The 24984-nt window shown below is 34.5% G+C and overlaps 1 protein-coding gene across 1 annotated transcript in view; it reads right to left on the bottom strand.

The window, feature by feature from the left end:
- RNGTT (RNA guanylyltransferase and 5'-phosphatase) overlaps nucleotides 1–24984 on the bottom strand; it is a 341865-nt gene that overhangs the window by 307286 nt on the left and 9595 nt on the right. Inside the window, exons 3-6 of the mRNA XM_032339080.1 lie at nucleotides 21290–21393; nucleotides 21114–21202; nucleotides 7070–7145; nucleotides 5538–5778 (exon numbers count right to left, since the gene is read on the bottom strand). Of these exons, the coding sequence (XP_032194971.1) occupies nucleotides 5538–5778; nucleotides 7070–7145; nucleotides 21114–21202; nucleotides 21290–21393 (510 nt within the window). The remainder of the gene's footprint in view (nucleotides 1–5537; nucleotides 5779–7069; nucleotides 7146–21113; nucleotides 21203–21289; nucleotides 21394–24984) is intronic.

Genomic DNA, 24984 nt, shown 5'->3' with positions numbered 1-24984 from the left:
ATCTGCTTTTGAACTCCATTCCCTTTCACTTCCTCAGATGTCACTCTATCATTTATTCCCTAACCTTTATTTTCAAGGTCACTGATTCTACTAATCACTTACCTACAAGTAATTAATATTCTAGAGCTCATTCCATACTAAAAAGCCTTTTCTGACTATATCTGCATCAAGCAATCACTCTTACTCTCCATTTTTGATCATAACTAAACTACTTGAATGACTAGTCAGTACGAGTATGCAGAAAAAAGTTAACACAGCAGGACTATTTACAAGGTTGGTCCCTGACTGGCATCTGGGAACAAGATTCTCAGAGTGCCCTTAGTCAACTGATAAAGGTGATTCACCATGCCTAGACTAGTCATACAAACAATACCGCTTACGCTGAACAAATGCATTCCTTCTGGGATTCTGGAAATTTCAGTACACACTATGCAGAGCATGCCTACGTGACCAGGCTTCAGTAAAACCTTGGCCACTAAGACTCAAATGAGCTTTCCTAGGAAGTAACATTACACATGTTACTACATCTTCATTACTGCTGAGAGAGTGAGCTCTGCACAACCCCTGATGGGAAGAAGAGAGCATAAGAAAGCCTGCATACAGAATCCACCAGACTGTAGTTATCTTCTTCCCTTATCACTTAACTGTATATCCTTAGTACATTGCTGTAATAAACTTGGCTGTGAGTATAACCATATGCTGAGTCCTCGTGAGGACCCCCAATTCTGTCCCCATCTTCTCACCTCCCATTAGCTTCTTAAAAATCACTAATCTGACCTGGCCCTACTGCATTACAGAAAATAATCCTCGTATGTGTCCCCTCTGTGACATTTCATAGTGTTAAGTCATTCATATAAATCACTACCAAACTCTAAACTTTTTCACATTTCTTTGTCTTTTTATGCTGCATCCAGGAAGAATTTCCTAGCTAAATCCTCCAGCTTGGTAATTTCCTCTACGGCTTCCTTCAACCTGTTATCCAACCCATCTAACTGAGTTGTTGGATTTTTTAATTATCATTTCCAAGATCTCTAATTGGTTCTTTTTCATAATAGTCTGTAATTATTGTATGGACTGATATCTTCTCTCATCTTGTAAAGAAATATTGAGAATATTGTTTTATATAAACTGCTTCCTCTGGTATTACCTAAAAAGAATGAAGTAGTTTAAAATGTACTAAAAAAAAGATATCCAAGTTAAAAAAGAAAAAAAAAGTTGCAGAAAAATACATTCACATTAAGAAGGAATGGAGAAGGTAAGGTCAAAACTGAACATATGTATGTAAATGCATAGACAATTAAGTATCTAGAAAAATTACCAAAAAGAAGAGAGCAGTTGGGGAGGGAGTAAAAAGACCTTCACTTTTTACTCTATATACTTCTAGATGTTTGTACTTTTATAAAGAAACCATATCTTTATGTCATTTGTGTACACTTTTAAATTAGATAAGTAAATGGGAAGAAATTCTTCTAAGATGACAAAATGCCAGTAGTTAGACAAAAGTTAAAGAATTATAAGTTGTTTCTTTTGTTTTCAAGTTTTCTTTAATGTAAGTAGACTACTTTTATAAGTAAAAAGTATATTTAATAATTTTATAATTTATCAGTTATGACTTGAAAAGAGGGGAAAACTACTTAACCACTTTGAAATCAAACCGAACTGCTTTCTCCGAAACAGGAGAAGAAAGATTTCTGCTTTTGGCAATGGCGCCTAGTTATGAAATCAATTCTGCAGCCATGAGAAAAAGCTAGACAAAATGTTAAAAGTGCTTGTTTGAAGACACTGGAGAAGTACAAAGGCAGTAAAAGGCTTGAAGAGCCAAGAACTCAGAAGGAAAGGAATCCAGAGAGGGGAGCTACACATCTGGTACAGGTCTTCCTCTACGGGCACTGTTTCCAAAATGGTAGGTAAGAGGCTAAAAGGCTGAACACAGCTTTCAGCAATGTAACAGGGAAACAAAAACTGGAGTTTCAGGCCACTAAGGAGGAAGGGTCCTATTTAGGTTTTCGGTTAGGATCCCCAAACGGCTACACTCTGGGAATTAAGCTGAACCAAAAAGAGACCAGTTCCCCAAAATTGAAGACCAGTTTCTGAAAATTCAATCCTTGACTTAGCTAAGATGTCCTCCTCTTAACCCTATGTAGAAACAAAAGTAAATGTTCTCTGAAGGAAGAAAACATGATGCAAAGTCTCAAATTTTTCCCACAATTTTTCATACATAATGACTAAGAAGTAGAAATATGCAGGCAGAACAAAAAATAAACAATTGACTAGAAATCAAAAGAAGAAAAACTAAAGATCTAGAAGAGATCCACATCAATTAGGTATCTGACGTAGGCTTTAAAATAACTGGGATTATTAAATTCAAAAACCTAAATGACAAAATGAAGAATTCCAACAAAGAATTGAAACTATTTTAAAACTCAAATGAAAATTCCAAAAGTGAAATAACTGAAATTACGTACTTAATGCATAAATTGAACATCAACTCAGACAAAGCTAAAGTGGGATTAGTAAACTGGAAGAAAGAGGTCAGAAGAAAATATCCAAATTGAAAAATGGGGGTAAAAAAAGAGTAGAAAATATAGAAAGAACATAAGAGACATTCAGGGGTGGGGGGGAGACACGTCTTCTGGGTGAGTCCCAAAAGAGAAAAAGAATGGATGTGAACCAATATTCGAAGAGATAATGGCTGAGAATTGTCTAAAACAACAAATCCAACCACAGATTCAAGAATCACTATAAATAGAAAGCAGAATAAACACAAAAAAAAAACCTCTGGGTAGACATAGCATAGTAAAATTGCTGAAAACTAAAAACAAAAAGAAATTAGCTTCAGAGAAGCAACTTCTTAATAGAAATGGATTATGGAATGATATCTTCAAAGTGCCAAGCCAAAATTCTATACCCAAAACAAACATTCTTCAAATGATGGCAAGAAATAGACATTTTTACACAGATACTGAGAGAATGTGTTGCAGCAAACTCACAAGAAAGAAAATACTAAAGGGACTCTTCAGTTAGAAGAAAAACTATCCTATTGGAACCACAAAAATAGATGAAAGAAAGATGAGCACCAGAAAGGATAAATTTGTGGGTTTATCTAATGAATATTTGCTGTATAAAATGATGATGATAATGATGATGATGTCACCTTATGGGGTTTAAAACACTTGTAGAATTAAGATATACAATAATAAAAAGGCAGGAAGAGGTAAATGCAACCAAAGGTTCTAGGGTTCTTGCATTGTTTAAAAAGTGGCAAAAGTACTAAAATATACCAGACTTTAACAAGTCAAAGATACATACTGAAATCTTGACTAACCAGTAAAAGAACAGTAAAAGAATGTGTAACTAACAAGCAATGGCTTGGGGTGATATAAAAACAAGCATAAAGAGGGCAAGAAAGGAGATAAAAAGGAGCATACCATGGCAGGGGAGTTAAGACTCTAAGTTTTAAATCTAACTTTATCAGTAAAATAAATGCACATGGACCAAATACTCCAATAAAGCAAAAACTATTCACTGGATAAACAAAACCCAACAATGGAATGCAGACATACCTCAAATAAAAGATAAATCAAGTCTAAAAGCAAAATGACAGAAAAAAGATAACACATACTAACACTATCCAAAAGGATGCTTGGGCAGTCAATCATACTAACATTAGATATTTTTAATGCTAAAAATGAAGACACAGTTAAGATTTAATAATCCTTTACACATATTTGTATAAACTAAATAATATCACCTCAAAATAATAAAGCAAAACTTGACAGAACTAGAAGGAGAAAGGGATAAATCCACAATCATAGAGGGGTATTTGCAGGGGAGAGGGCAGGAGGAGCAGGAGAGAAAGAATCCCAAGTAATCCCCATGCCCAGCATGGAGCCCAACAAGGGGCTCTATCTCATAACCTGGAAATCATGACCTGAGCCAAAATCAAGAGATGAACGTTTAACCAACAGTGTCTCCCAGGCTTCCCCATAGTGGGAAATTTTTAAACACTGCTCTTAGTAACAGACAAAACAAAACAGGAAAAACTAGAATGGGAATTTTTTTTTTTTAAGATTTTGTTTATTTGACAGAGAAAGACACAGCAAGAGGGGGAACACAAGCGGGGGAGGTGGAAGAGGGAGAAACAGCCTTCCCGCCAAGTAGGGAGCCTGATGTGGGGCTTGATCCTAGGACTCTTGGATCATGAATCCTGGGATCATGACCCGAGCAGAAGGCAGATGCTTAACGACTGAGCCACCCAGGCACCCAGGGATTTTATTTTAAATGTCCTTTGTATTCCCTAAGAAACATGCCCATCTTGGCTATGTTTCTCTTAATGCTGCTGAAGCTCTTCTGCCACTACAGAGATTTAATGGTACTTGATATTATAAAATAAATGTCATTTTTAAGACCCCTTCTGCTGGAGGGGAAAACATCCTGCAAACTTTAGCACATTTTGTGAAACAGTAACTCTTTGCTTTAAGCTCTTTTACACATTCAAATAGTATATTGTAATGCAAAAACACATTAGCATATGCTCATGGTTAACACTATTTTTAAGAAATATAGATGAATTTCCTTACAAAAATGATACTATAAGAAGGTAATCATCTATGCTATGCTATGTTATGCTATTAGCGTTTCCTTAGAATGTGATTCTTATTTTTCTAGATATGTGATTCAGTAATCAATGAGTTAGAGTTATAGAGTTATTTAGAGTTAAAGAGTTATTTCTATATTTCAAAGCAATTAACACTTTTCAGTGGCCTCAAAGTCTTGAAGTTTGAAATGTGTAAATACATATTAAAATAATGTTTTTCAAGCAAGGAACTTTTTTTTAAAAGCCCAAATAACTACATCATTCAATTTACATAAAAATAAGGCATTTTCTTCCTTGCCTGTGAATCATTGCCTACTAATAAATGAGTTGTATAGTCTTTACTGCCCAACTATGATATCCCACATTCCTTATTTATTACTTCATTAACATTTAATTATCTCCACACTTTCCCTAACTTTTCCCTTCAGCCTGTACCATATACTTGTGTGTGTACAAGTACAATCAGTACTTTTCTTCTCAGTATCTCTCCTGTCCTCCCAAGAAAACAATTCCTAATGGTTTTTGTTAGCCCTTTTAATGGGAGTTGTCCACAGAAGAGTCATCTCAGTTCAATGTTATAGAAAATATGAAAATACCAACCATGGGAAGGAGCAGAATTTATATGGAAAGTTATTTTAACTATGTGACAATTTTGTAAAACATCAGTAAAAAAATTTTCACTATGTAGTTGGCATCTTCCAATACTTTGCACAAAAGAGTAAGTTCTCAATCTAATATGTAAGAGTTCTTTGGTTTACCTAAGAATCAAAAACTAAGTGAACTTCTTAACAAGCTTTTCCCATAGAAAAGGCAGACTCACGGCTATCAAGAATCTTTAGAAACAGCCAGAATGAAATAACTTTAAAATCTAGCTAAACAAATACATAAATCTCAATAAGCTTTCAGAAGAAGTAAAGACTATAATATTTTTAAACATTACCAGTTTTAACCGCTCTTTTCTCCTTTTGCCGAAGGAGGCACTTGACCCAGGTTCTGATTCCTTTTTTCCATCCTCATCCTCATCTTCATCTTCATCATCCTCAAAACACCAATCTGGCAATAGAGGTGGGGGTGGTGCTTCCTCTATATCACCATAGCGACGAAAAAGTTCTTTCAAATAATCACCTTTATAAATTCCTGGTGGTCTGGCTTGAGCAAAAGTAGCAACTGCTGCTTCAATACTATGGAAAACAAACACCATGGAATTTCCTCACTTCTCTTCATTTACGCAGATTTATCAAAACTCATTCTATTTCAGTCACCAAAGGAAGTACGGTATAGGTTTACAAAATGGACAAATCATATTCCCCAGGCCCAAGGCATTCAATCTAGTAAAGGACAAATCTGAAACAGCTTTAATACAAGGTATATGGATAATCCCTAAACCCTAGAGGTAAACTGCAATGACTGTACAGAAGAGAGTGTGGTAAAGTCTGTGAAAAATGTATATAAAGGCTTGAAAGTTGAGATCGAACTTTAAGGGAAATCAAAGAAATATGAACGCCAATATGAATAAAAGTAAAAGCATGCTAGCTTTTAAGAACTTTCAACAGACCTGATAAAAACAACAAAGGTCATCAGAGAGAGGCTAAAGCACACACTGACAAGGAGTCTGTGGTTACTGTCAAAAGCACCTCAAAGGCCAGAAAGGCAGAGCTAGAAGAGCACGCAGTAGAGAACCAGAGGATGTGTGAACAGGGAAATAAACAATATGTGTACTTCGACTGATTACTTTCAGAGAAGGACCTACTGTGCTGAGGCTTTATAAACAAAAATAATGACCCTCAATCAGTAAACAAGAAAATTCCAGAAGTAATATCCCATTTGCCCAAGGAATTTGAGGCAACAAAGGTTCTAATCTCTCAGGATCTAAAAAGGTACTTCAATAAAGCCATGTTTACTTAAGTGGTTCATACAGAGTAACTGTCCCCAAAACACCTTCTCCATACACCATTACAGGTTTTTCTTAATATTCAGCAGCTATAAAAAATAAAAGTATTATTAAAAATGAAAAGAACAAGGGGCATCTGGCCGATTTAGTAATTACAGCATGCAACTTGACCTCAGGGTCGTAAATTTGAGCCCCATGTTGGGCATGAGCTAGGTTCTTTAAAAAAGAAAAGAAAAAAGAACAATAATAACAACAGTAACTTCCAAAGGTGAACATTAAAAAAAAAAAAAAAGATTTTGAGTAAACTTGTCTCTGATAATTCTGGAAGATGTGAAAAAAATCTGGAAAAGAAAATATATAGTATATAAATATCGACAAACATTCAACTAAAATGCTACTTTGAACAAAATACCAGGTAATAAATGATATTCTAAGACTAATCAAGTCTAAAATTAAAACCACTTTAAATATTATTAATCAGGACTTCACCAAAAATTTGACAATATAAAATGCTAAAACTAAAAAAAATTGATAAAATTCTTTATCAATTACTAATCTTCCATTATAACAAGAAACAATACCTCCAATCCATTTTCTCCACCAAAAAGGCACATATGAGGAAACCAGTGCGATTGAAACCATGGGTACAATGAACACCTAGAAAATAAAGTAGCTTTGGTTTAAAACTAAAATATCACTTCAAAAGCCACATTTGACTTTAAAATTCCAACCAGTAAGCAAAACATTTTAATGACTTTATAAAATAACTACATTTTTAAAAACTTGGCCCTCTCTTATAGCTTAGTAACTCATCAGTTTAAGTTCTTAGAATCTAATTTATCTCACTAGCAAGAAGTTTAGTATATACTGGTTACAAATCACCTCTAAAGTCTAAAGATTTCTCTTAAAACTAAAGGATTCCGAGCACTTTAAGGATGCCTGGATAGCTCAGTCAGTTAAGTGTCTGCCCTCAGCTCAGGCTATGATCCCAAGGTCCTGGGATAGAGCCCCACATCGGGCTTCCTGCTTGCGGGGAATCTGTTTCTCCCTCTCCCTTTGTGCCCACTCTCTCGCTCTCTCTCAAATGAAAAATAAATCTTCAAAGGAAAAAAAAAGGAATCCAAGTACTTTAAATAAGTGTTTTAGACAATCGTATCAAAAAATGGGCAGAAGATATGAACAGACACTTCTCCAATGAAGCCATACAAATGGCTATCAGACACATGAAAAAATGTTCATAATCACTAGCCATCAGGGAAATTCAAATTAAAACCACATTGAGATATTACCTTACACCAGTTATAATGGCCAAAATTAAGAAGACAGGAAACAATGTGTGTTGGAGGGGATGTGGAGAAAGGGGAACCCTCTTACACTGTTGGTAGGAATGCAAGTTGGTGCAGCCTCTTTGGAGAACAGTGTGGAGATTCCTCAAGAAATTAAAAATAGAACTTCCCTATGACCTGCAATTGCACTCCTGGGTATTTACCCCAAAGATACAGATCTAGTGAAAAGAAGGGCCATCTGTACCCCAATGTTTATAGCAGCAATGGCCACGGTCGCCAAACTATGGAAAGAACCAAGATGCCCTTCAATGGATGAATGGATAAGGAAGATGTGGTCCATATACACTATGGAGTATTATGCCTCCATCAGAGAGGATGAATACCCAACTTTTGTAGCAACATGGACGGGACTGGAAGAGATTACGCTGAGTGAAATAAGTCAAGCAGAGAGAGTCAATTATCATATGGATTCACTTATTTGTGGAGCATAACAAATAGCATGGAGGACATGGGGAGTTAGAGAGGAGAAGGGAGTTAGGGGAAATTGGAAGGGGAGGTGAACCATGAGAGACTATGGACTCTGAAAAACAAACTAAGGGTTTTGAAGGGGCGGGGGGTGGGAGGTTGGGGTACCAGGTGGTGGGTATTATAGAGGGCACAGATTGCATGGAGCACTGGGTGTGGTGCAAAAATAATGAATACTGTTATGCTGAAAATAAATTTAAAAAAATAAAGTGTTTTTATCAAACACACACACACACAACATTTGACTGGGTCTAAAATAATTGATGGATATACAGTACAATAAAAATAAAACTACTTTGATGTTCTCTTAGAAACTGACAATATCTTTACGTTATTTTATAATATTTAAAACAAACTTTCAGGGAGCAGCTGGATGGCTCAGTCAGTTGGACTGTTGGTTTCCGCTCAGGTCATGATCTCATGGTCCTGAGATCAAGCTCCACATCCAGCCTTGTGCTATGTATGTGTGGAGGGTGCCTAAGACTTTCTTTCCCTCTCCCTCAGCCCCTCCTTGCCACTCTCTCTCCCTTAAATAAGTAACTCTTTAAAAAGGTAAAATAAACTTGCAGAAGAAAAACCTGAGAAAAAGAATTTTTTCTTAAACTTTTTTTCAATACATACTCAAATGCAGTCCTACCTCTATACTCAAAAACTGCAAATGAGCTTCATAAAAATGACTGCATTTTTAAATCACTTTAACTACTTTGAAGAAGTAATTAAAATAGTTTGGTTGACATTATTAACGTGACATTACTTAAGTCACTCTCCCACAAACATCGAAAATGAAGCTTTTCCTATTATCTCTGTTTAATGGAAAGATATCTCGACATTTAAGACCATATCTTAACAAACTACTCTTCTCTTTGTATATAAAGCATCCTAACAAAGGGCAACCAAAAATCAAATATATAAATAAACTAAAAGAATTACAAAACTTCTAGAAGACAATATGGAAGAAAATCTTTGCAACCTTAGCGTAGGAAAAGATTTCTCAGATAAAACATGAAATAAAAGGAAATATTGATAAATAGTGCTACTTCATAAAGGTAAATGTCTGCTCTTTGAAAGATGTCATTGAGAAAATAAAAACACCAGGGGACGCCTGGGTGGCTCAGTCACTAAGTGTCCTGACTCAATTTTGGCTCAGAGCATGATCTCGGGGTCCTGAAATCGAGCCGCACGTCGGATTGCATGCGAGGTGTGGAGCCTGGTTAAAAGTCTCTCTTTCCCTCTTCTCCTCCCCTAGCACTCTCTTCCTCTGAAAAGAAAAAAAAGGGCGCCTGGGTGGCTCAGTGGGTTAAGCAGCTGCCTTCGGCTCAGGTCATGATCTCAGGGTCCTGGAATCGAGTCCCGCATCGGGCTCTCTGCTCGGCAGGGAGCCTGCTTCCTCCTCTCTCTCTCTCTCTGCCTGCCTCTCTGCCTACTTGTGATCTCCCTCTGTCAAATAAATAAATAAAATCTTAAATAAATAAATAAATAAATAATAAAAAGAAAAAAAAGAAGAAGAAAAAAAAAACTAGCCACAAAATATATTTTCATTACATATATCTAATAAAGAACTTCTATCCAGAATATATAAGTAAATCTTACAACTCAGTAATAAAACAAACACCTAATATTTTTAAAACTGGGCAAAAGATTACAAGACACTTTACAAAAGAATGTGTGTAAATGATCAAGAAGTACATGAAAAGACAATCAATATCATTATCATTAAAATAAAAATGAAAATCACAATGCAATCCCCTACACACCAATTAAAATAGATAAAATCAAAAAGACTAACAATGTCATATGTAAGTGAGGATATAGAGGAATTGAAACCCTCATGCACTGCTGGTAGAAATATAAAATAACACAATCACTTTAGAAAACGGTTTGGCAATTTCTTAAAAAGTTAAACATACATCTACATCAAATGACCCAGACATTCTAATCCTAGTTATTGACTGAAGAAAAATAAAAATATATGTGCAAAGACATACATAAAGCAACTTTATTTATAATGACCAAAAAGTGCAGACACCTCAAATGTCAACCATCAAGTAAAGGGATAAATATGTAGTATATCCATTCAATAACTACTATTCAGCCATAAAAATGAATGAGTTACTAATAAATACAATGAGGATGATTTCAAAACCTGTGTGAAAGCAGAAAACAAAAAAAAAAAAACAGGAAGTCCATATATACAAATTTCTTTCACATAAAGTCTATAATATGCAAAAATGTGTATGGAAATATGAAAGACCCTGAATAGCCAAAGCAGTCTTAGGAAAAATAACAGAATTGGAGGCATCATACTTCCTGACTTCAAATTATACCACAAAACTGTAGTGATTAAAAACAGTATGGTACTGGTATAAAGACAGACCTATAGACTGATGGAATAGAACAGGGAACCTAATTAAACTCCTGCATATACCGTCAACTAATATTCAATAAGGGAACCCAGAACACTGAATGGGAAATGTCAGTCTCTTCAACAAATGATGTTTATGCAGAACAATAAACCTGGACCCCATCTTACACTATTCACAAAAATTAACTCAAAACAGATTAAAGACTTAAACATAAGACCCAATGCCATAAAACTCCATAAAACATAGGGGAAAAACTACTCAACACTGATCTTGCCAATGATTTTTTGGATATGACACCAAAAGCACAAACAACCAAAGCAAACATCAACAAATGAAACAACATCAAACTTAAAAGCTTCTACCCAAATAAATAAATAAATGAAATGAAATGAAATGGCAATCTACAGAATGAGAAAGAAATTGTGAAAACCATACATTATATCAGGGACTAATATCCAAAATATATAAGGAACTCATACAATTCAGTAACAAAAAAAACAAGTCAATTTAAAAATGGCCCTAGGATCTCAAAAGACATTTTTCTAAAGACATCAAAATGGCCAATGGGTATATTAAAAGATACTTAACATCACTACTCATCAGGGAAATATAAATCTAAACCACAATGAGATATCACATCACACCTGTTAAAATGGTTATCACCAAGGCAACAAGAGGTAAGTACTGGCATGGATGTGATGAAAGGGGAACTCCTACACTGCTGGTGGGAATGTAAATTGGTTCAACCACTGGAAAACATGGAGGTTCCTCAAAAAATTAAAAATACATCTACCATATGATCTAAAAATTCCACTCTGGATATGTACCCAAAGGAAATGAAAATAGAATATTGAGATATATGCATTTCCATGTTTATTGCAGCATTACTGACAATAGCCAAGATATGAAAACAACCTAATCACCCATCAACGGATGAAGGAATATGTAAGATGTGGGAGGAGGGTGCATGTAATGGAACTTTAGTCAGAAGGAAGAACATTCTGCCATTTACAACAACACAGATGAACCTTGACATATTATGCTAAATAAGGGAGATAAGTCAGACAGCAAAAGACAAGTACAGTATGATATTACTTATATGTGAAAATAAAAAAAGACAAACTCATAAAATCAGAAGACTAAAACAGTAGTTACCAGGAAATGGGGGCAGGAAGGAGGTATAAGACAGAGTTATTTAAATGTAAACAAATTTAAATTAATTAATTAAAACAAATTTGCAATGAGTAGTAAGAGCCAGAGATTTAATGCACAGCATAGTGAATATAAACAATATTGTATTATGCTCATCAAACCTGAGAAGAAACAACTTAATTATTCCAACCCCTAAAAAAAAATTATGTAACATGATAGAGGTGCTAATTATTGCTACAATGGCAACCATATTACAATATATAAATATATCAAATTAACATGTTGTACACCTTAAATTTCCACAATGTCATATGTCAAATATATTTCAATTAAAACAACTTCTAAAAAATCCAAATTAATCTATAGTGACAGAAGGTAGGAAGTGATTGCCTAATCTGTAACTAAAGTTTGAAGAGAGGCTGAACACAAAGGGGCATAAGATGCAAATGCTCTGAACCTTGGTTGTAGTTTCATGGGTATCTACATCATTAAACTGTACATTTTAAATGAATACAGCTCATTATATACCTCAATAATGATAACTGTTTTTAAATCCAGTTAATAAAGTGAGGGGCACCGGAGTGGTTCAGTCAGTTAAGCATCTGCCTTCGGCTCAGGTCATAAACTTGGGGTCCTGGGATGGAGTCCCATGTCAGGCTCTCTGCTCAGTGGGAAGTCTGCTTCTACCTCTCACTTTGCCTCTCTCCCTGCTTGTGCTCTCTCTCATATAAATAAATAAAATAAATTCTTAAAAAAAATAAAAAATACAACAAACCTAGAAGTTAAAGTGAGATGCTGATGTAAGTCTGCAATAGGCATTAAAAACATATTCCAAAACACTTGTTTTTAACAACTGACTTTATCAAAGATGTAACTTTGATACATTTTTATTTTTTATACATTTTTAAAGATATACAAATAAAAGTATCATTTTCATGTCATTTCTGTAACACAGTAAGATTTCTTTCCAAAAAAGGTTTTTGCTATTTTAAAAAAAAAAATTTGAAATCAGTATCATAGAGTTATCATCAACTACACCAAATCACCTATTTTCTACATTCATACTAAATAATCATTAATATTTAGAATAAAAACCTTAGTCAATGAGCAATACCCAATTAACAAGGACATAAAGGAACTACACACAGGAGCAATCTGTGCAAACAAAAATATGCATGAATCAAAACACCACATATGGCAAAACTATAAATGAATCAGAATGGCTATAACATGGAGTATAATAAGAAAGTAATACCAAATGCAGTTGGGAGGCAGTGAGAAGGACAATATCCTGAAGAAAACTATGTACCATACTAAAGACAGTATATGGGCAATGGAGAGATATTAAAAAATTTAAGCATGGCAATAAGTTTTACGTTTTTTAAAAAAAAACACTCCAGGGGCACCTGGCTGGCTCAGTCAGAAGAGCATGCAACTCTTGATCTCAATCAAGGTTGTGGGTTTGAGCCCCATGCTGGGTGTAGAAATTACTTACATACATACATATACACTTACATACATACTAAATAAATGTTTAAAGAATAAATAAATAAATAACTCACTCCAATGGCAGTTCAACTGAAGACACAGAAGAAGCAACAACGAAGGCAAGAAAAACAGTTAAGGAAGCCATCCCAGTAATTTAGATGTGAGATAAGGGTCTGAGTGTCAAGGGACATAATGTTAGCAATAATGAGGAGAGGCAGACTAAAGAGACATTTAAGGCAGAATCTCCAATATGAGGGGTGAATGACCAGCAACATAGAGAGAAAAGACGTACAAGGAGTCTCTGGTTTCTGATGTGGTAAAGTAGGCAGTGGCAACATTTACTAGCTCAGGAAGTACAGGAGTTAGTTACATCAGTCTTATAGGCATGGTAATGAGTACAGTTGGTGATGATGAGTTTAAGGTTCTTCTGGGACTTCAAAGTATTTGGGGAAAAAGTAGCAAAGAGCTTCACAGAGAGGTGGAGAGCTGGCTAGAGCTGCAAATTAAAGAATAATCAACATATACTGACCTAGGAAAGAAGGCTGTGGTACAGATAAAATCACTAAGAATGGGTATATAAAAATTAAGAGATGAAAATTAATAATGAAATCTGAAGAAAACCAACCTTTCAAGAATAAGTAAGGGGGGAAAACTTATTTATAAAAAAGACCAAGAATAAAAGCCATGGGGTCAAGAAAAAAAAGAGAACATGGAGTCACATACAACAACAGCAACAAAAAAAAAAGTTTCAAGACATGACTGTTCAACTGTTTAAATGTCACAATTAGAAGTGAAAGTCACTATTTGTGTAAGAGTGCACAGGGAGGACTCCAGATTGCAATGTAGTGAATGGGAATAAGTGAATTCAAGTATCCATCTTTCAAAAAATCAGCTGGGAAGCGGAAGGGGAAATATAAAACAAGAAGAAAGGTGTGGGATTTGGGGGGTATCATTTAATATAAGAGGTTTAGATATGTTTCCTATGTTTACAGTCTGAGAAGAAGCTGATTAAGTCACAGAGGTTGACAATAATTGAGTAACAAGGATACAACTGAAATAAGTTTCTAAAGAGATAAAAACAGCTCAACCTTGAACAGGAAAAATACCCCTTAGAAATAAACGACTGTAGGGGCGCCTGGGTAGCTCAGTGGGTTAAGCTGCTGCCTTCGGCTCGGGTCATGATCTCAGGGTCCCGGGATCGAGTCCCACATCGGGCTCTCTGCTCAGCAGGGAGCCTGCTTCCCTCTCTCTCTCTCTCTCTGCCTGCCTCTCCATCTACTTGTGATTTCTCTCTGTCAAATAAATACATAAAATCTTTAAAAATGCAAACTATTTAGAAAAAAAAAAGAAATAAACGACTGTAATCATGAAACTATAAATTCCATTATCCCATTGCTTCTTAAGGAAAGGGGCCTCAAAAATTACAAAGTTAGCTATAAACAAACATTTTTGCACAACATGAATCTAAACCAAACATGTAAATTTTCCTTCTGCTTTATATTTCAGACCAATTTAAGCAACAAATATTCTAAGGTAAAAATGTTTCTCACCTAAACCACTACTGTTTTTCATTCTAACTTTAACTCTAGCAAGATATTTTTATGAATAGAAAATGTAAGAATAATTGCTAATGAAGTGATTAAGCCATGTGATGAAATATAAATTAAGAAAGTACCACAGCTCTTTTAATATTCCTTGTTATACAAATACATGAAGTTTTAGTCTTATTATACTTTAAACCACTAGTAGATGAATGGAGTTTTAAACTAAGATATAGCTATAAAAACTTCATGAAAGCAAATCTCTACAGAAAAATTTGGAAGATCATGTATTTGTTGTTAAAAAAAAAATCCATTAACTATAAGTTTAGTATAACAGGTCTTCAATATTAAAAAAAAAAAAAAAAAAAAACATTTTTCAGTTTTCCTCAGTTCATTATGAGAATGGGTCCATCTAGTGGCAAGTAAAGCAGAGTTTGTATCTAAAGATTAGCTCACTATTAGCTATTTTTTTTCTCACTATTAACTATTTTAAGTCAACTTCTTATTCAAATTTGAAAATGTATCTAGAAAAATTCATTTTCTAGGTAAGCTAATACAATAAAATAAATTTATATAGCATGTCAAAAAATATTTTTTAAGATGTTATTTATTTATTTATTTGTTTATTTATTTATTTATTTATTTGACAGAGAGAGAGAGACAGCGAGAGAGGGAACACAAGAAGGAGGAGTGAGAGAGGGAGAAGCTAGCTCCCCACTGAGCAGGGAGCCCGATGCGGGGCTCAATCCCAGGACCCTGAGATCATGACCTGAGTCAAAGGCAGACACTCAACAACTAAGCCACCCAGTTGCCCTCAACATGTCAAAAAATATTAACACTAATATACATATTAACATTAATATATATATTAAGGGAAAACCACAGTTCTTTAAAAATCAAATCAAATGAAGCAAGAGAGGTGGGCACCTGGCTGGCTTAGTATGTAGGGCATGCAACTCTTGATCTTGGGGTTGTAAGTTCAAGCCCCATGTTCACTACAGAGATTACTTAAAAATAAAATCTTTCCAAAAAAAAAAGAGAGAGAGAGAAGAAACAATCTCCCAGCAAAGGAGAGAAAGATGAGCTATAACAATATTAACATACATCCTGGATATATAAATAAAAACCAGGAAGAGGTGATTTATAAAAGCTTAGTTGAAGCATATCAATAGTACTGATGTTGAAACACCCTGGACTAAAGGAACAAAAATAAGAACAGAAAAAGAAAACTAACAATTATTAAGAACTTATTATATGCCAAGTTATCTTATTTTTATTAAACCAAAAAAAAGTTTTTTTACCAAAATAACATATGCTACTCATGAAAATACATAGTCACAAATCAGTTACAATATTTATAATTGGAAACACCCAAATTAACTACAGGCATCAGTTATATATCTATTATATAGTCTATCATTTACCAAGAAATCAGCTGTTTCTCTTTTAACATAGATTTTTTTTAAATTTCTCCAGTCCATAAAATTCTTTTTTAAAGATTTTTATTATATTTATTTATATTTATATTTATTTATTATTTTATATTTATTATTTATTATTATATTTATTATTTATTTATTTATTTATTTTTTGACAGAAATCACAAGAAGGCAGAGAGGGGGGGGAAGCAGGCTCCCCACTGAGCAGAGAGCCCAATGTGGGGCTTGATCCCAGGACCCTGAGACCATGACCTGAGCTGAAAGCAGAGTGTTAACCCACTGAGCCATCCAGCCGCCCCCACAAAGTTCTTATTCTCAAGACAGTTACTTTGGCACATGCAAACAAATGCACTATAGTTCCATAACCTCTTACTTGTAATTATAATTTTTTTAAAATGCTCTAAAAAGATTAAGGTTCTTGGTAAATAATTTGAGGACAAAACCTGACCTGAACTAATGTGGCATTTATTTATTGTCTATTTTTCCCACTTAGTATAAATGAATATTCATATGTTTAACTGCAGAAATGCTAATGTGTTTAATTATGGAATGGTCTCTGACACCTAGGTTATCTCTAAATATTATTTTCTAAATAGAAACCACTAAAAGGCACCAATCTCCTTAGATATATAACTGATTCCCAGGTCTGGAAAACATCATGTGCCAGAAAACAAGGAAACCATCAAAGACTAATGGGTGATATCAAACCAACTTGAAGGGACTCCCATTTGCTCCCACTGCTCCAAATTGGAGCACTTTGGACATTAAGAATAAATGTTGACTGCAACTGATTTAAATACGTCAACTATATAAAAATAACTCCAACAATACAACTGGACAATTTATAACAAGGGTCAACTTCTTTTCCTAAACCTGGAAATATTAATCTTTCTAAAACCATGACATCTGTTCCTGAATGTTAAGACTTATTGCCTTCCTCTGAATTCTTCAAATACATTTAGCATCTACCCATACAATGATTTCTCTCAAATGAGAAAACAGCTGTCACTCAAATAAAGGCCACAATGATAGTTTAGGCTGCATATCTTTTACACATCTAAATATATGCATATATATGTGTACTTGTTACATATATTCTCATGAATGTATAAATACATATATAAATACACATCACAATACTGTATGGCATATATTCCTTTGTTATTGTTCTTCTGTTAAATATAGTTTCATACTCTATAAAAGACCTGCTTTATCAGATATGTAAACTATTCCCAGTTTTTATTACAAGTGAAGCTGTGCTGAAATTCCTTCCACATAAATCTTTATGTCCATCTCTACTTCCTTAAAATGAAGTCTTAGATGTAGTATTCATAAGTCAAAGTATATAAACACTTAGGAAGACCTTGAAAACTATCACCATATTGTCCCTCCAGAGAAGTAGTACCAATTAAGACTCTAATTAACAATGTATGAGTGCACCCAATGTATCCAATCCTTGACATTATAATTTTTTAAATCTTTCCAATTTGAAGGGGGAAATAACAACTATATTTTAACTGCATCTCTAATTAACAAATGAAAAATTGTTTTCATGTTTCTTGGTTATTTATATTTTACTTTTTATATATTTCTTATATATTTTTTATAAGTTGCATTTTCATTGTATTTCATTATTTTGCCAGTTGGATCATAAAATCTCTTTGTACATGTATTTTTTATGATTTTATTTATTGATAGATTTAAGAGAGAGAAAAAGGAAGCAAGCAGGGGGAGGGAGAGAGAAAAGTAGACTCTTTGCTGAGTGCTGAACCAGACGCATGGCTCGATCTCACAGCCCCAAGATTATGACCTGAGCCGAAATCAAGAGACGCTAACCAATTGAGCCACCCAGGTGCCCCTCTTTGTAGATATTTTTAACCTGTCATATGCTTCAAATATTTGTCCAAATTTCAAATAATCCTTTTGCTGTTTGTTATGTTTTATAGTACAGAAATTCTTTTACATTTTCATGAGTTAATCTAGACACCAAGGAAGCAACAACTTAGAGATCTGAACTTTGAAGTCAGAAACTGGATTGAAAACCTGGCTTAAATCCTTATTAGATGTGTGACCATGGGCAAACTAATTTCTCTGAGACTTAGTTTTCTTATCTGTAAAAGGGCGATAACACCCCATACTATACAGTTGTTATGAGGATTATATTCATTCATTCCTTCATTCATCATTTCCCATCATGTCTCCCAGGCAAAGAAAAAGCACTCATTAATAGCAGCAGGAACAATTATCACTGATAGAGAACATATTTTAATTTTTGATAGCAGCTCTCAAATTTAAGTGTGAGTAAAAAGTCACCTAAGATCCTTGTTTAAAAAAAAGAAAAAAAAAATTGGATTTCTAGGCTTCAACCCCAGAGTTTTTGATTATGTAGGTCCAGGACGAGGCCCTAAAACAAACATTTCTAATAAGCATCCTCAGGTCATTCTGATGCAAGCAGTCCAAGATACTCTTAAAGAAATATTTATGGATTCTGCCTTTGGTAATGTAACTGAAATATCCTAGCTCACTCCAGAATTAAGTAAATACTGACCTATATTTTCTCCTATATGCTTATGGGTCCTTTTAAAAATATTTAATCCATCTAAAATACATGTTATTAAATAGTGGACTAATGTTTATTAAATAATCAGAACTTCCTGCTACGATTTGGAAAAAATCTCCTCTATCACCAGAAAACTACTGTACTTTCCATTACTATACTCTATGCTTTAATAACTGGTAAGGACAATCCCCTCATTATTTCTGTTTTTCAAAATTTTCTTACTGATAATATCACCTGTTTCATTTGACAAAAATTTTTTTCTGTGTTCAATATATGTTAAGTATGTGGAGACAGTAAATTTTACAAATAAAATAAATTAACTTCATAATAACTCTTCCAAAGTCTCACTGGGGTTTTGCTTAGAATTATGCTAAAAACTGAAATTAATTTGGGAATAAATATCTCCCATTTCTTCAAATCTTTTAATATTCAAGTATATTTTCTTCAAAAAGATCTCCTACACTTCTTAATAAACTTTATTCCTTGGTATCCTGTACTTCTGTTACAGAAAAGAAAAGTGGCTTAGAGTGTGAACTTACAAATAAGATTGCTTAGGATATGATCGAAACTCTAACCATTACAAACTGTGTGAATGACGTTGAGCAAGTCACTTAATCTTTCCAAGCTTCAGTTTCTCATTATAAAATGGGGGCAGCAATAAAGTCTATGTAAGAGGATTGTTTTAAGAATGAATGAAATGAGATTAAAAAAAAAAAAAAAGGAATGAAATGAGATAATGAATGTAAAATGGTTTACAGAGTGACTAGTACAGAGGAAATGCTCCATAAATGTTAACCAGTATTATCATTAAGATTAATAAGACTATCCTCTTACTTCCTATTTACTGTTTATTTACAAGAAAGTTGCTGATGTTTTCTTTTTTATCTTTGTTCAAATATATCCCCTGAATTTTCTTACTATTCATAATAGTTTTCCAGTTAATTCTCTGAATAGGGAAAATATTAACTGCTTAAAACGTAAAGAAGAAATCACAAAATAAAAAACTATTCAATAAGCTATGCTAAAACAAATGGTTGGTTATACAGAAAACATTTAAATTAGGTCCTCAATTCAAACCATATGTCAATATAAATATCAGAAAGAACAAAGAATCAAAGCTAAAATTCAAACCTTAAAAATTCTAGACCAGTCCTAGGAGCACTGTTTATAATAGAAAAAAACAAATGGAAAACAAGTGAAATGTCATCTTAAGTAACTGTCAGGTTTTTTCATTTTACCTATTTAGTATATTTATTGTTTATTGCCTGCCTTCCTCCCACATCCCCTCCCCCCTACTTCTAGTCCACACTAAAATATAAGCTCCAGGAGAGCAGAGATTTTTTTTCCGTTTTCTCCACTGATGTGTTCCAAGAGCCTGCACCTTGCAAGGAGCAGCAATCAATAAATATCTCCTGAAACTGTTGTCTATCAACAGGAGAATGGATAAACTAGAGGGTATTCGTGATGGAACACTATAATAGCAAAAAATGAACCACAGTTACATACATCATCATGGGTCTCTCTCAGAAATATAATCCTGAGTGAAAATAGTTTTACAATATGTATGGTATAAAATGCAAAATTATTAAAAAAAAAAATGAAGTGTTTAAGGTAAAGTTTCCCAGTGGTATACATAAAGAGGGGCAATTAGGGCTTTATCTTGAAAAATATAAAAATTACAAAAATACATTTCATTGTTCACAAAAGTTTAGGTCTATTACTCTAATTAATCACTTTTCTTTGGCACCTGAGTGGCTCAGTGGGTTAAAGCCTCTGCCTTCAGCTCAGGTCATGATCCCAGGGTCCTGGGATCGAGCCCCACATCAGGCTCTCTGCTCAAGCAGGGAGCCTGCTTCCTCCTCTCTCTCTGCCTGCCTCTCTGCCTACTTGTGGTCTCTGTCTGTCAAATAAATAAATAAATAAATCTTTTTTTTTTAAATCACTTTTCTTAGTGATTTTTTTTTTTTTTAAGATTTTATTTACTTATTTGACAGAGAGAAATCACAAGTAGATGGAGAGGCAGGCAGAGAGAGAGAGAGGGAAGCAGGCTCCCTGCTGAGCAGAGAGCCCGATACGGGACTCGATCCCAGGACCCTGAGATCACAACCAGAGCCGAAGGCAGCAGCTTAACCCACTGAGCCACCCAGGCGCCCAGTGATTACTTTAAAAAGAAAAAAAAGAACTTTCTATTACCTCACCTGCTAAAAAGAAAATGGAAACCCAAACACAAAATAAAATATTTAAACAGTGGTAAAGTAAAGCCAGACATACCTATAAGTTCAGGTGGGTTTCTTTCATTAAACCGCTCACAGAGACGAATGAATGTCTCAGTATTCTCAGTTGTAGGGCACTCGCCGTGTCTAGTAATATGGAAACATTTTTTTAAGAAGAAATTGCAAATTTCAGCAAAATGTTTCAATATTAAAGAATCTTAATACATGACTTACCCTTTACATTGAAGTTTTATATATTTGATCCCTTCTTTTTCTATGTCATTTCTGTCATAGAACCTCGAAGTATTTGTCAAATCTACTAACAAGCCCATTTTAACCTTAAAAAAAAAAGAGAAAGAAGAAAAAGAGAAAAAAGCAGATTTACTAGTAACTGAATTTGTTCCAAAACAAACTGATTAAATGGCAATACTCCAGTTCTTCCACTTACACTGAGGGAGATTTTATGTTCACTCAACTAATGAACTACTGATAACAAAAGCATCACTTATTCAAGTTTTATTCAAGGTACTAGAACTTAGAAGGCACTAAATGAAATAAATTAAACCTCAAACCGATGAGAGAACTAGAACATAAGCAAAACGTAGTCCACTTCAACATCACAGAAGTCTACCTATAAATGCAGACATGGACACAGTTTTCTAAGTCTGTCCCCCCCAACCTATAATTCATTAGACAAGAGGATACAGCAAGAGTAGCATGTATGTGAAATACACCCCAACCTCCAAGCACACATCAACCCAGTATTCCAAGCAGCTATCACTATATCACATACTAGGCAGTTAAATTCTAACGTGAGTATTATATAAGGCAAAAAGTATGTACAGTCAAAATTTTCTTATAAATCCCTTAAATCATCAGTAAAGAATAGTACATAAGGCCATAACTGTGCATCTCATTGAAGATTTAATCCCATCTCTCAGGCAGTTTTTCTTCCTGCATTGGAAAAAAAATCATTATTTCTTCTGTTGGGCATTAACTAATGTAGTTGGCTTGTGATCAGGGACCAAGTAGCTTAAAAAATCTTTAACAACTAGAATCACATTCAGACTAATAAGAGAGTCTCACTAAGATACGCACACTGGAACTGAGCCACATAAAAGAAGTTAACTCACACATCCTCTGCCTCAGTCTGAAGCACATATTCTCTGGGAAGAATGACAAGGGAAACAATCTGCAATTTTAAAATTGTTATTTGTCTCTCTTTTATTATCACTTTTATTGAGTACCTAGTGTTGGATGTGCCTGAAGGAGACTGGTTTACATAATGATTTGACTCCACTTTTAGGGGGGAAAAAAAGGCAAAGACATTTATATTTCATGCACAACAAAACTGACAAAACTAACAAAATTGTTTGTTTCCAAAATATTAACTAGCTACCACATGTGTTCCACTGATTTCTCCAGATTCCTTAGATTAAGTGCGGATGAGAGCTAGGTCTACCCATCACGTGAGCTCTTACAGGAGATGTATTTCTTAGCGCATTTTCTACAATCTGCCACCCCTGGGCCTACTTCTCTTCCCACACAGCTTCTGCAGTTATCTTCATTCCTTCAGAGGACATGTATTCTCAAACACAGAGTTAGATCTCATTAATACAGCTTCTCAAGAGAGTTAGAATTAGAACCCATGTTGTTTGTATCCGGATCGATCCAAAATAAGATATGGATCAAAAGTGGAGATGGACAAGAATATACGAGTTTTCTAAATACATAGAAACACATTAGCCAAGGAAATGGAGAAACTGTACTGTATGACTTAACTGCCTGGAACCCCATATATAAGTATGTATGTACGTGCTTGTGTGTTGTGTGTCTGTATGGATAATGTGATTGTGTGTGAATGTATCTGCATACACATATACACATACATATACTACACATACATATTTATTTTTCATTATAGTCCAACCCATGAAGTAAGGATAATAAGAGTACCTATTTCATGGAGTTATCGTGCGATTCAATAAAGGGATTGCTCTGTGCCAAGCTCTATACTATAAGCTTTATATGCACTAATTTTATTTACAGATGAGGAAACTGAATCAGGAAGAGATTATGTAACTTGCCCAACAGAGCTATAAGTGGCAAACTGGAAATCAAAACCAGGATGTGGCTTCTAAGCCCAAACTCTTACCATACCAACCAGGAAATATTTAATGCTCTATAAACGTTAACTAAGACTTTCAAAGTCATCATTGATAACAAAAATAAAAGTTAAAAGTTTACAAAAAATATAAACAAAGACTCAAAAACTATACCAAGAAAAGGGATGAGTAAATCTCAAATATCTCGGGGTGCCTGGGTGGCTCAGTGGGTTAAGCCGCTGCCTTCGGCTCAGGTCATGATCTCAGGGTCCTGGGATCGAGTCCCACATCAGGCTCTCTGCTCAGCAGGGAGCCTGCTTCCCTTCCTCTCTCTCTGCCTGCCTCTCTGCCTACTTGTGATCTCTCTCTCTGTCAAATACAAAAATAAATCTTTAAAAAAAAAAAATCTCAAATATCTCATATTTCAAATCTCATATATCAAAATATGGTTTTCAAGGTAAAGTAAATCTCATATATCAAAATATAGTTTTCAAAATCTAAGTGACAATTTTTCTATCCCACAATAGAAACCCTTGCACATAATGAGTAGCAATATTGGATTAATGTACTAAAACAGAAGAGTACAAACAGTAACAAGTTGAATTATGTCCCCTAAAAAAATATGTTCTAATCCTAACTCCCAGTACCTGTGAATGTGATATTATTGAGAAATAGGGCTATAGAGTCTTTATAAATATAATCAAGTTAAGAGGAGATCACGCTGGATTAGGGAGCCCTTAAAAAACAGAAATTTGGACAGACACACACAGGAGATGTCAACAAGAGCAATGACCCACAGAGCTACAAGCCAAGGAATGCCAACGATCACTGGCATTAACCAGAAGCTAGCAGAAAAGAGTGAATGGAAAAGATTCTCCCTCCAAGCCTCCAAAAGGAATCCTCTCCTGCACCTTGATTTAGAACTTCCAGTGTCCAGAACTGTGAGAGAATAAATGTCTGTTTTAAGTCACCCAGTTTGTGGTAATTTGTTACAAGAGCCCTAGGAAGCTAATTTAATCAGTATTATGTCAGAATAATATAAAAAATAATGAAGTTTCATTTAGGAAAATAGTTTGGCCTTTTCTTGTAAAATTAGGTATGCACACAGCCATCATACTCTAAATATTTATCCCAGAAAAATGGCAACTGTACATGAATGTTCACTTAACTGTGTGCAACACCCCACAACTGCAGATAACTCAAATAATTCAATATAACTCAAATAACTCAGTGGGAGAAGAGTTTAATAAAATCTGATACATCTAAACAAGTGAATAATATTCAACAATTAAAAGGAACAAACTTTTTGTTGAAACATACAATTTGGATGGACCTCAAGGGCATTATGGATAGTGAAAAAAGCCAATCCCAAAAGGCCACATACTGTTTTATTCCATTTATATAACATTCTCGACAAAGCTACAGAGATGGAAAACAGATTAGCAGGTGCCAGTGTACAGGAATGGGGGGTGGGGTAAAATCTGACTATAGGGGGGTAGCATGAGAGAGTTCCTTTGTGGAGATGAAAAAGTTCTGTAACTAATACCACGAATCTGTACATTGGATCAAACTGCAGAGAACTATACACACATACACATAAATGAATATAAAAACTGGTAAAAACTAAACAAGGTCTGTAATCAATTCAAAAGTACTGTACAAATGTCAATTTCCTACTTTGATATTGTACTACAATTATATAAGATGTCACCATTGGGAACACCATTAGGAAAAGCTGGGAGGCGGGTTCACAGAATTCTATGCAAAATTTTTGCAACTTCCTTTTGGTCAATAAAGTATTTCAAAATAAGAAGTTTTTTTTAA

Source organism: Mustela erminea, chromosome 4, assembly GCF_009829155.1.
Source record: "Mustela erminea isolate mMusErm1 chromosome 4, mMusErm1.Pri, whole genome shotgun sequence".
NCBI lineage: Eukaryota > Metazoa > Chordata > Mammalia > Carnivora > Mustelidae > Mustela > Mustela erminea.
This window is presented reverse-complemented; position numbering and strand designations above follow the sequence as displayed.